This window comes from Mastigoproctus giganteus, chromosome 8 (genome assembly GCF_048544385.1).
Source record: "Mastigoproctus giganteus isolate SK-2022 chromosome 8, ASM4854438v1, whole genome shotgun sequence".
NCBI lineage: Eukaryota > Metazoa > Arthropoda > Arachnida > Uropygi > Thelyphonidae > Mastigoproctus > Mastigoproctus giganteus.
In genome coordinates, this window is record NC_143582.1 from 135,455,091 (window position 1) to 135,469,160 (window position 14,070).

Consider the following 14,070-nt stretch of genomic DNA (forward strand, 5'->3'; position numbering starts at 1 on the left):
TTGCTGAAAACATATCAAAACTGGTATGGGAGCTCATAGTATAATTGATCATTGTATTTGCATATTCGATTACGGATTTAGGAAAGAGAGAGTTTCAAATATTGAAGCAATTGATTATGGAAATAATTTTATTATTGACATAATTTATAGTGATACAGCTTCCGTTTATAGGATTGGTTGTCTTTTGTCGGAAAGATAAACCCAATGAATAAGTCCATAAGTTTCATTCGATTGTGGTGGTCACAGAGTACTCACGGTTGTCCTTATCTTGTTATTTAGCTATTTTTTATTTCAGTGAGCTGACGAATTTTTTTTCCATGTACTGTATAATAAATTGGCTATGATAAATAGGACGTTTATGTTCAGAGTTATTGCTTATGTGGAGAACCATTAAAATTTATTTTTCTTAGCAATGTAGCCATAATGTATTTAGTGAATGAAACAAGCTTTAAAAATAGACTACTATATTGAAGTATATATAAGTAGAATGGCGTTTAATAAATTCATGCACCCCCGTAACATATATAGAACCCGCCCAGATTTCAAGCAGCTGGCAATAAAATATCCTGACTTTCGGAAGCACGTAATCCAGGATCTTTCGGGCAAGGTGCGTATTGATTTCAAAGACCCATCTGCTTTGCGTTCTTTGACGCGTACCCTGTTAAAAGATGATTTTGGATTAGAAGTTGATATACCTCCCGACCATTTAATTCCAACGATACCACAGCGACTTAATTATATTCTTTGGGTGGAAGATTTGTTACAAGCCACAGCTTCTGACTTTAATAACATCAGTGGAATTGATATTGGTAAGTACGAAACTTTTTAGTAAAATTAAATATACATGATACAACTTAGAAATGTGAGATCTGTAACACTGTGGTTTTACTGTAGATTATGGGCACACCTCTGGAGAAAGTGGCTTCTTTTGCTTGAATCTGTCCCGAATTACTGGTGCAAACAAACCTAACCTTTTTTCATTGGCCAAAAATGAGTCTATTGAAAAACAGACACTTCCTTTGCTTTAATCTGTTTCGGAATTGGCCATGCACACAATGCAATGACAAGGTAGGACATTCATAAATAGAGTTCAGCCCTTCATGTTAGTTGAAAACTATAAAGTTACACAAGACAAACACACTTTCTTCATTTTTAGGAAACATTTTTTGCATTAGTTATTCATAAATAAAAACAATTGGGAGGTACTTCCAGTCATTCACAGTGGTGTTTACTGTAAACTGATGTTTTTCTTATGTTAACAGATGTGAATCTTTACAGAGATGGAATACACATAAATTGGCATTTGCATGTGATGCATGAAAGCAAACTTATACAGCATCAGCCAAAAAAAAAAACCACTTCACAAATTTAAGATTTTATAACAACAGATGGAACTTTGTAATCTGAGCAAGAGGAAGAATCCCATCAGCATTGAGCTAGCTCAAACCATTCAATGCCTTATACACCTCATTCAGATCATTTTGCAGGTGCCTGGTCTCCAGATGATGCAATTTGCAAAACTTAAACCTTTCTTGGTAAGAAGAACCCTTTGGTCCCCTTACGCATCTCATTGCCATTCTCTGTGTTCATTCCAGCAGCTCTACATCCTTCCTAAAATGAGGCTTCCAGACAGGGCCCTGCCGAGCCATTTTAGAACCTGAGACAAGAATGAAAAATTGCATCCTAGAGTTAATCATGGCAATGTTGGCAATTATTTAATCTTTCTTTTGGTGCCCCCTTTAGCTTTGAATCTGAGGCAAAGGCCTCATTCACCTCACCCTTGGCACGGCTCTGCCTCCAAACCTGTAGCAGTGTTCAAGGTGTGGCCTGACCATTGCTTTTATACAAAGGAATAATCATTTCCTTATCTTTGCTAGCAAAATTCCTGTATATCATTGACATGGCCCCACAAGCTTCATATCTGACTGCATAATTACCCCCAAGTCTTTTTCATTCTCCACTAGCCTGAGTGTAGTACTGCACAGTTGGTATGTTACTCTTTGATTACTGCTACCAATTTGCAGTACTTTGCATTTGTCAATGTTAAACTTCATTTGCCACCTCTCAGCCCATCTGCCCAACTTTGAATTGTCTGTAAAATTGGGCATTAACCCTGATATGCCTTCATTAATATCATTGATAAATACAGAAAACAACAAGGGGCCCCAACACTAAATCCTCAGGGACTCCACTAATAACATTAGTCCACAAAGACCAGTGTCCATTGATTACTACTCTGTCATCTCCCACTCAATCAACCCTTTATACATAGCAGCAACTTGCCCTTGATCTCATACTGCTCCAATTTGTATGGTAGTTTTCCATGTGCAACAGTATCAAAAGCTTTCCTGAAATCTAAATTTATATGTTATCAAAATTATTTTTTGCATCCAGTTCCTTTGTGACCACATCATAGTATCCAATAAAATTTGTCAGACAAGATTCCCCCTTTACAAACCGATGCTGTGCCTGAACTATAACAGCTATCTTGCCTAGATGATTCTGCAGTGCTTCTTTAACCAGTGTATATATTTTACCTTCTTTAACCTTCTATATATTTTCCTCGGAACAGAAGTTAAACAAACAGGTCTGTAATTACTTGTGTCACCCTTTGTGAATTGGAGATACATTTGCACATCTCCAGTTTGTGGGGAACTCCCCTTGAGTCCAAGGATGCTCTCATAATTATGGCTAAGGGTTTGCTTACTTCCTTTAATATAACTGGATAGAACCCACCTACCCCAGGTGTTTTTCCTATCTTAACTTCAACAATTTATCCTCTACTTTGCTTTCATTTACAGTGAAACTTCCCTTTAATGGACAGCCATGGGGAACAAAAATGTGTCGTTAGAGAGGTGTCCGCTAACAAGAAGTCTGAGGGAGAAAAAAAAAAAAAAAAGAAAGAAAGAAAGAATAAATGTTTAATGTAAAATTAAATTAAAATATATACAGATTTTGAACAATATTTTTGTAAATAATATACAATTACATACACAAGAGATAAAGAAAAATTGTTAAATGTTTAATGTAAAATTAAATTAAATTATATACAGATTTTGCACAATATTTTTGTAAATAATATACATACAATTGTGCTATGCATATTATGACTTTATCTTAAGAAAAATACATACAGTAATCACTTATTTTCTTCTGCACCTTCTTCCGGCTGATAATTTTGTTTTCAACAGTTGTTTGGAGTGAAGAAACCATCGAAAGTTCTTCAGTATCTTCTTCAGCGGCGAAAAACATTTTTAAACGATTGATTTGTATGAGCGCTTCTTCTATTTTCATCAGTGGTTCGTCGTTAATATGTTCTTCGACAGAATGACCTCCTTCCATTTCTTCATCCTCATGAGGAACTTCTTGAAAAATATCGATGATAATGTCGTTGATGTCTATAGCACCATCTTCTGTAGTTAGGTTCCAGTCTATATCTTTGTAGCCAGGGTCACTTATAGCTGAAGTATCATACATTATCAATAGATGTTGAAGTTCTTATTCTTCTTGGTGCTCCACATTGCTGTTCACAACTTCAATTTTTGCGTGTGAGAAGTCAGACTTTACAAAACAGTTCATGACAGTTTGTTTTCTAATTGCGTTTACTGAACAGGAAATCCATTAAATCGCATCTAGGATGCTGATTTTCTTTGCAAGGTCACTCGCACATTTTACATTGTTCATGTATGCAATGAGATGTCTTAAAACACGTTTTCTGTAGTGAAGTTTAAAATTTTTTATTATCCCTTGATCCAAGGGCTGACACTCTGCAGATGTGTTTGGTGGCAGAAAAACCATTTGAATGTTGGACAATTCAATGTGCGGGTGAGATGCAGCATTATCCATGAAAAGAATAATTTTTCTGTTTTGACGAATCATGTTTTGGTTAAAGTGACTTATCCATTCGCTCATGATATCTCGTGTCATCCATGCTTTTTTATTAGACTTCCAGTGAACATTCAAAAGATTCAACTTTATGCCCTTGAAACAACGAGGATTTTGTGGTTTTCCTATAACAAGTGGTTGTTCAAAGTCTCCCAGCATATTTGTACACAATAGTACAGTCAAGCGTTCCTTAGAAATTTTTCTGCCCTGGCACTTTTCATTTTTTAGACTCATTGTTTTTTCAGGAAGAGCTTTAAAAAAACAACCCTGTTTCGTCACAGTTGTAAATATCCTTAGCTTCAAAATCACGACATAAATCTTCCAATTTGACGGTCCACTCTGTTACAACCCCAGTATCAACAGATCCACCTTCACCACTTACGGTTTTCCAAGAAATTTTATGCCGAGTTTTGAACTTGTCTAGCCATCTCACAGAAGCTTTGAACTCATTTACTCCCATAGATTTCGCAACCTCCAAAGCCTTTTCCCTAATAATAGGCCCATTAATGAAAATTTTTTTTAGCACGTTCGCGACAAAACCACTCATACTTAACATTGTCAATTTGAAGTCCAACAGTTTTCGGGAATGATTTTTGAACCTGATCATTTCCGTGTTGCCAAAATTGTTTGAGCAGTTCATTTTTTTCCTTTAGGAAGTTGCTTACCTGTGTCTTCCCCATTTTGAATTTTGCAGCGAGATTGCTAACACTATTTTTTTGCCGATCATACGCATTAATGAGTTCGACTTTATCTTTTAAAATTAAATGTTTACGAGAAGACATTGTGCACTTCACACGACACTGAACAAAACTGAAACTGAAAAGACGAAAGGCCGACAAAATTTCCCCCTCCCCTGCACACACTGAATTCATCAGAAGTTTTACACGTGCCTTAAAATTCTTGAAAAATTGTTTAGAACTGCCACGTAAACCTTGATAAAATTCAGAGAATCGGAAATAGAAAATAAACACACGATTGAGGCAATACATGGAAGAAACGTTCCAAAAAAAAGCACCTAAGCTCGCTTGCTGTCTGTCCGTTATGGGGAGATCAAATTAAGTGCTAATCCAAATGAAACAGTGCAGATTGCCTGTCCGCGTCTGTTACAGAGAATGTCCGCTAGACAGAAGCTGCAAATACATTAAAACCAATAGAGGTGAGTTGGGGAATTTGAAAATGTCCTTTGTAGAGAGATGTCTGTTAACGAGAGGTGTCCGTTAGGAGAAGTTTCACTGTATTAGAAAATCATTTTGCTCATGGTTAGAGTTTGATAAGCTTCTGGCCTCCACTTCCCTACAAAATTCCTCATGTGTGTGTGAATGTAGGTGCAAAATACTCATTCAGTTTGTCAGCTACCTGAGCAGGAATATCAACAGTCGAACCATCGATTTCAAGTAAACCAGTCTGATTCATCCCCTTCCTTCTAGAGTTCACATAAGTGAAGAAGTATTTGCTGTTTTTCATTGCATTCTTTGCCAAAAATTTCTCGTAGACACTAGAATGGTGATTTTGCTTACTTTATGTGAGAGCAGCCCCAGGATTTCCAACAAAATTCAACAGAAAACTGTTTGCTCTGAATCGTTATTTCATTGAAGATCCTTGCATCCATCTCTGAATTTTGCTTCAAGTTTTCCTATGCCCATTCATATAGGTGACCTGTGTGCACACTGATAATTAATCTGTTACACCAGTAAGAAGTAAGTTGCTGATGGTGGTACAGTGAGAATGAACACACTGGTATTGAACAGTTGGTAATATGAGATTTGTAATTGCAGTCAAATTAGGGAGATTTTGAAGAGTGCATGTTTGCAGTATTGGGTACAGCCATCTCCGATAGTTAGTTAAAAAACTTTAAAAGGGACAATTTTCCAAATTATACAATAAAATATTTAATTACTCTAAAAGATAACACTTAGAATATCATCAAAGCTCAGATTACTGTATCTACTTATATGAATTAAACCTGAACACTTTAGAATAGTAAACAATTTTTGTGGGTTTAAGGTTCTATATAAAGTTTTAACCCACAAAAATTGTTTACTATTTGTTACAAAGTACTTTACATTTGTTACAAAGTACTTCACAAAATTTTAAGGGCACAGAAATCATTTCATCTATTTTTTCACACTGACTATGGATGTTGATATCTTGTCTACATATATTTGAATTTATTGGTTGCTGATAATCTGGATCCATTTTTATCATATAATGAATTTTTAAAATCAATGAAATCACTGTTCAGTGTGAATAGCCTTAGGAAACTAGTAGGTTTATTACTATTTAAAATTACTTGATATTAGTGTGAAGTTTTGTGTAATGTTAAAAATTATGCATAATACTTTTAGCCTTAGCATTAGTTGAGACATATGATGTAAGAAAGCAAGCTTATACAGCATCAGCCAAAAAAAAAAAAACCCTTCCCATTTCACCCATCCATTCATTCCAAATATCTGTCTAGTTCTGCCTTTAATTTGTTTAAGCTATCAACTTCCACAACAGCAGATGGAAGTTTGTTCCAGCAATCAGCTACCTGCTGGCTAAAGGCAAATTTCTGCACATCTATTCGACAACCGTCTTTCCTCAATTTTCAGTTTATGCCCCCTTCAGTTTTGTAATCTGAGCAAGAGAAAGAATCCCATCAGCATTGAGCCTGCTCAATTCATTCAAAGCCTTATACACCTCAATCAGATTGCCTCGCAGGTGCCTACTCGCCAGATGCTGCAATTTGCAGAACTTAAGCCTTCGTAAGAGCACACCTTTGTTTTCCTCACCAGTCTTCTAGAAAACTGGTGAGGGAAATAAAGAAGCATTCTAGAAACTCTACATCCTTCCTAAAATGTGGCTTCCAGACCTGTACACAGTACTCAAAGTGTAACCTGACTATTGCCTTATACAAGGGGATAATCACCTCCTTATCCCTGCTTGCAAAATTCCTGTATATCATTGACAAGACCCCATGACCTACTTTGGCAGCCTGTCTGCACTGATTAGAAAGCTTCATGTCTGCCTGCACAATTACCCCCAGGTCTCTTTCATTCTCCAATACCCTGAGTGTAACACAACCCAGTGGTGTTACTGCTACCCATATGCAGTACTTTGCATTTGTCAATGTTAAACTTCAGTTGCCACTTCTCAGCCCATCTGCCCAACTTCTCAAGGTCCTGTTGCAGCAACGTACTGTCATTGCTGTTGTTAATAACCCTGCCAACCTTTGTATCATCAGCAACCTTTGACATTAAGCTTGATATACCTTCGTCAATATCATTGATAAATATTCAAAACAAGAATGGGCACAACACCGAAACCTTGGGGTATGCCACTAATAACATTAGTCCATGAAGAGCAGTGTCCATTGATTACCACTGTGTCATCTCCCAGTCAACCAACCTTTTATCCATTGTAACAACTTGCCCTTAATGCCATACTTCTCCAATTTGTACAGTAGTTTCCATGTGCAACAGTGATCAAAAGCTTTCCTGAAATCCAAGTATATGATATCAAAATTATTTTTTGCATCTAGTTCCTTTGTGACCACGTCACAGTATCCAATCAAATTGGTCAGACAAGACTTCTCCTTGACAAACCCATGCTGTATTTGAATTATTACTGCAGTCTTGTCTAGATGATCTTGCAGTGCTTCTTTAACTAGTGACTCCATTATTTTCCTTGGAACAGAAGTCAAAATTAACAGATCTGTAATTACTTTGTCAACCTTTTGATCCTTCTTTGTGAATTGGAACTACATTTGCACATCTCTTGTTTATGGCGACTTTCCTGAGTCCAACGACGCTCTCGTAATTACAGCTAAGGGTTTGCTTCCTTACTTTGCCACATCCTTTAGTATAACTGGATAGATCCCATCCACCTCAGGTGCTTTTCTTATGTTTAATTTCAATTTCTCCTTTACTTTGCTCTCAGTTATTACAAAATCATTTAACTCCCTGTTACAGTTTGATAAACTTATAGTTACGCTGGTTATTTTTAATTTAGATAAAGAGTTTTTGTGGATTTTACTTACGATAGGTAAAACCGTTATTTCGTTCCATTTTTGTAGCCATTGTTTTTGGATATAGTGGTAGGGAATTCAAATTTTTTTAATTGAGGTAGCTAGGTAGCTCTAACGCATAATTATATAGTAATACGCTTCACTGTTTCTATTTAATAGTTTCTATTCAAATACTATTGACATTTAATTTATTGATTTTATTAATTTAAACTACCATGCCCCAGACTAGAGCAGCAAAGCAACGGGCACAAAGTGGCAGGAGTGCTGTGACTCGGGGGAGAACTGAGGGGGGCGATTCTCCTGAGGGGGGGGCAACCGGGCGAGCCGAGTGGGTAAAGTACCTGCCCGGCAACCCAAAGGTCGCGGGTTCGATTCCCGCCTTGGGCTTGGATCAAAGTACTGCAAAAACCTTGGGAGGTGCAATATGGCCACAGAAGCCGATGCGCCAACAACTACCAAATCAAAAAAAAAAAAAAAAAAAAACTGAGGGGGGCAATTCTCCAACGCATCACAGCCTAAAAAAATGTGCAACTTGTGAAATGTTTGCCGAACTCTCTGGAACGGAACATGATATTGCCATGGGGGATGTCTTTGTGTGTGCGCGATGTAAGGAGTGTAAGGAAATCAGGCGACAACTCAGCGTTGTTATGGGCCTATATGACAGTTTGAAGGACAGGGTGGATGCCCTCGAAAGATCTAAATTGAGGGGCCCATCAGGCTCTCAGCTGCCCACATCAACGCCAGAGCTTGCACTTGGTCATTACGCAACACAGCGGCAACCCCTAAGGCAGAATGCGCTGGTCCCACAGGAACTAGTAGTTGCTGGTGACTCTATTGTCAGGGAAACGGGGAACATCCTTTGTAAAAAGGATAGGTGGAACAGGACCAGGGTATGTCTGCCAGGGGCAAAGGTTGATGACGTTGTAGAGCGAATATCATCTTTTAAGGGCACAAAAGGTGATATAGTTGTACACATTGGCACTAATGATATTAAGAGTAGGAGACCGGCAGAATTACTCAACAAGTACAGGTCACTGTTGAAAAAAAGCCGTGAAATAGGGTTGAATTTGAAAGTGTCTGCAATTCTGCCCAGACACGATAGGAGGGAGTACATGATGAGAGCCTTGTCGATCAATTCGGCCCTGGAAAGATTGTGCAAGGCTCAAGGGGTAGAATTTTTTTCAGCCTGGACTGTACTTGTTAACAGGAGAGATTGCTTCTACAGGGATGGGATACACTTAAATAGAAAGGGTGCAAGAATATTTGCTGATGCTATCGAGGCAGTGTTAGGTGGGTCGGAAAACTGCTAGTTTGGCGGGATACAAAGACTAATAGTTTAACAGTAACCGCAGGCAGAGGTGAAGGTGATTCTTGCACAACTTCTATTAGAATAAGAAGTGACCTGGAGCGAGGGGTGTTGGGGGGGTTTCAGGGACGGATGGCAGTCATCATGGAATAGTTGGGTATATGGGATGTGTTAGGGTAACAAGGAATAGGCATAGGAGCATGTATGCTTGCATGTATACCAATGCTAGAAGTATAGTAAATAAATTTGATGAATTTGAAGTGTTGGTCAAGACATTAAAGGCGGATATTGTTGGGATAGCAGAGACGTGGTGTCACAAAGATATAAGGAATGCAGAACTGGAATTTGGGGAGTACAATGTGTACAGAAAGGATAGACAGGACAGAAAGGGAGGGGGTGTTATGCTGTTAATTAAGAAAAACATAAAATCAAAGGAAGTGCACCCAGTTAATATAGATGAACAGTGCTCTGTTGAGTCAGTTTGGTGTGAGATAAGCACTGCGAAAGGAAAAATAAGAGTAGGAGTGTGTTATAGGCCTAATGACTTGAATGAGTACAATGAACAGTTGTACAGAGAAATAGAGTGGGCCAGTAAATCAGAATGTCTTATAAAGGGGGATTTTAACTTCCCAGATATTGACTGGAACTTGTGGGTTGGTCACTCACACACTAGCAAGGCTTTTGTGGATTTATTGGATGATTGTTTTCTGCAGCAGCATGTTCGAGAGGCAACCAGAGAAAGTAACACTCTTGATTTGGTTATCAGCAGTGATCATTCGTGTATTAAGAATTTGCAGATAAAGGAACCACTAGGTGGCAGTGATCACAGTGTGCTGAAGTGGGATTTACTCAAAGAGGTAACTACCGTCAGGGCTAAAGGAAAGGGTTTTTGCTTCCGTAAAGGGGAGTACAGTGGTCTCAGACAGTTTTTAAATTCTGTACAGTGGGATCAACTGACGATGTTACAAACAGTAAATTCTAAGTGGGAAGCATTCAAAGAATTAATCGTGGAAGCTACTAGACTTTATATACCGATTAAGAAATATCGTTCAAGGTTTAGGCCTAAATGGTTATCAAATGAACTAATAAGACTCGTGACAGAGAAGAAAAATGCATGGGATGCATATAAATTATCAGGTGACGCAGAAGCCTGTGGCAGATATAAGCTAGTCTGTAATCAGGTCACAAAGGAGGTTCGGCAGGCGAAGGCGGATTACGAGAAATCTTTGGCAAAAGATGCTAAGAAAAACAGCAAGGATTCCTTTACTTATATAAACTCTAAAAGGAAGGGGATGAATATGATTGGTCCACTTGACATCGATGGTTCGACTGTTGATGATCCTGCTCAGATAGCAAACAAACTGAATGAGTATTTTGCATCTACATTCACACGTGAGGAATTATTACAATTTGAAAATGGAAGAAGGTTATCAAATTGTAGCAGTGTGCTTAATGATTTTGTAATAACTGAGAGCAAAGTGGAGGAGAAATTGTTGAAGTTAAACATAAGAAAGGCACCGGGGGTGGATGGATCTATCCAGTTATTTTAAAGGAGGTGCCAAAGCAACTAAGCAAACCCTTAGCCATAATTATGAGAGCTTCCTTGGACTCAGGGGAGGTTCCCACGGACTGGCGATGTGCAAATGTGTCCCCAATTCACAAAGGTGGATCGAAGGGTGACACGAGTAATTAAAGACCAGTTAGTTTAACTTCTGTTCCGGGTAAAATAATGGAGTCGCTGGTTAAAGATGCATTGCAGTATCATCTAGACAAGACTGCAGCAATAATTCAAACACAGCATGGGTTTGTTAAGGGAAAGTCTTGTCTGACAAATTTGATTGGTTATTATGATGTGGTCACAAAGGAACTGGATGCAAAAAATAATTTTGATATCATATACTTGGATTTCAGGAAAGCTTTTGACACTGTTGCGCATGGAAGACTACTGTACAAATTGGAGCAGAATGGTATTAAGGGTAAGTTGCTACAATGGATAAAAGGATCTTTAAGTGGGAGAAGACAGAGGGTGGTAATCAATGGGTGCTGCTCTTCGTGGACTAATGTTATTAGTGGAGTCCCACAGGGTTCGGTGTTGGGTCCACTGTTGTTTTGTGTATTTATCAATGATATTGATGAAGGTATATCAGGCTTAATGTCGAAGTTTGCAGTTAATGACAGTAATGGCAGTGTGCTACCGCAACAAGATCTAGATAATTTGGGCAGATGGGCTAAGAAGTGGCAACTGAAGTTCAACCTTGACAAATGCAAAGTACTGCATATGGGTTGAAGTAACCCCAGAGAAATGTACCAACTGTGTGGTACTACACTTAAGGTGGTAGAAAATGAAAAAGACCTGGGAGTAATTGTGCAGTCAGATATGAAGTTTTCTGAGCAGTGCAGACAGGCTGCTAGGGCGGGTCATGGGGTTTTGTCAATGATATATAGGAATTTTGCTATCAGGGAAGAGGTGATTGTCCCTCTGTATAAGGCAATGGTCAGGCCACGCCTTGAGTACTGCGTACAGGTCTGGAGGCCTCATTTTAGGAAGGATGTAGATTTGCTTGAGCGTGTACAGAGAAGAGCAACACGATTGGTGAGGGGAATGAAGGGATTCTCTTACCAAGAGAGGCTTAAGTTCTGCAAATTGCAGTGGCTGGAGACTAGGCACCTGCGCGGTGATCTGATTGAGGTCTATAAGGCCTTGAATGGGTTGAGCACGCTGAATTCTGATGGGATCCTTCCACTTGTTCAGATTACCAACCTACGGGGACAGATGTAGAATAGATGTGCGGAAATATTCGTTTAGCCAGCGGGTGGTTAATTGCTGGAACAAACTTCCATCTGTCATTGTGGAAGTTGATAGGTTAAATAAATTTAAGGAGGAACTGGACAGGCATTTGGAGGGAATGGTGTGATTTTTTTTTTTTTTTTTTTTGTGGCTGATGCTTGCTTTCTTGCATCATGTGCCACTACTACTACTACTTCTAGCATTTTCCTCCCTTAATAACTCATGTGTGAATGTAGATGCAAAATACTCATTCAGTTTATTAGCTATCTGAGCAGGATCATCTGCAGTCAAACCATTGATTTCAAGTGGACCAATCTGATTCATCCCCTTCCTTTTAGAGTTTATATAAGTAAGAAGTCTTTGCCAAAGATTTCTCATATCATTCTGCATTCATATATTTTGTATGTATATGATTGTATACTTATAACAGTAGCATTGTGAGGAATTTTTACCTATTTTTTGCATGAAACAATTATAAGGGTAAAGAAATTAACTCCCCTCCCCCGTAATTTCTCATATTTAAACTAAACAGGAAAATTTTTCAAAAATATTTTTAGAGTTGGATATTGGCAGATGTGATAATTTGTTATTACTTGCTTGAATATGCAGTTTTTTTTTTAATGCAATCCCGACCTTTCCATTGCACGATTACTTTTGCAACAGACACGCTTTCTGATAACAACACTATTGTTCTACATCTCCAAGGCTCACTCCTTCTACCAGTTCTTGATCTTGCTTTTCTGTCTGACTGACTTGCTTGAATGCTTTTCTATCAAGATTAACTGCTTCTAATAGCTCCTAATTTTGCAGTTTTCTTGCATTATCTGTAACTTCACTTGGAAGTTTTTCACAAATCTTAAATCTTCTATTCTTCTTAGTTCCAGTGCTTCATTTCACCCGTTCTTCATTTTCACCTGCTCCCAATCCAGTTCTCTATTGTCTTGGCTTCACTTAGCAGTGTGGGATTGCATTAAGAATCCGAATGTGTTTTTTTTTTTTTTTTTTAACCTGATAACTTATTACAAGTATTTTGCCAGTACCATTAATTTGGCCCATTCATCAGTGATACGGAATGGTTAAAGACAGTATGAGAAAATAGAGGCTCTCATAAGGATTCATGGCGCCCATAGGACTTTCATTACTACCAATGGATGTGGGATGTGCTCCATTAATGGACCCTTCGAATATAGTTAAGGCCAGGATGGGTACCGGCTTCTCCTATTAGGCTGGGCAAAATGCATTCTGGCTTAAGTCTTGCATTTTCTCTTTATCCCCTCCACCAAAAAAAAAAAAAAAAAACTGACAACCTGGTCATAACACAGGTAGATTTGGCTGTTGAGACACTAAAATTTCCCATTGCCTACCCTCTCCCATACCTGTGTGCTCTAAGCAGCTGGGGCTATTGAATATATAATCAAACATTTTAAACTTTACATCTTACTTAATTTTAAATTTATGGTTAAATACCAGTAAAAGATGCAGATCCAGCTTTTCTTGTTTTGGTAATTCTTGATACATTGACTGTTTTGATCATGCACAGGTTTGTATAATTTAATTGTATCTTGTCAGTACAAACATGTTCAAAGTCCAGTTTGCATTTGTAGGGATGCTGGGTCACAAAACTGCCTTTACCTTATAAAGTAATTAAAAAAGTAAGCTTTTAATCTTGAAACTGATTTCTTACTGCACACTGCGTTAATCTTTTTCATCTGAAAAATCATTTATATCAGGGGTGGCCAACGAGTCGATCGTGTATTTAATTTCGGTCGATCGTGACAAATTTTAAATATACAGTCATCTCTCTCGATTTGTGCACCTCGTGCAATGAAATTTTTGAGATGGTAGATCGCAGCATATTTTGAAGGAAAAAAGTAGATCGCATCACAAATTAAGTTGGCCACTCCTGATCTATATCATCTAGCATATCAAGCTTTGCATAAGATCTTTTTTGCTATTTGCTAATCATGAGGGTTTGCTTGTCTCTTAACTCCTGTGGTGAGAGAGGGATACTGTACTCAGAAAATAAAAAGTTGAGGGCCCTGAAAACATTTTGTGATCACCACCTGTGCCACATGCCTGGCTCTG

General features: G+C 38.2%; 1 protein-coding gene across 1 annotated transcript in view; it reads left to right on the forward strand.

The window, feature by feature from the left end:
* The first annotated feature begins 267 nt into the window (after nt 1-267).
* LOC150081839 (U6 small nuclear RNA (adenine-(43)-N(6))-methyltransferase) overlaps nt 268-14,070 on the forward strand; it is a 142,144-nt gene continuing 128,341 nt past the window's right edge. Inside the window, exon 1 of the mRNA XM_090380339.1 lies at nt 268-809. Within this exon, the coding sequence (XP_090236465.1) occupies nt 437-809 (373 nt within the window). The 5' untranslated portion in view covers nt 268-436. The remainder of the gene's footprint in view (nt 810-14,070) is intronic.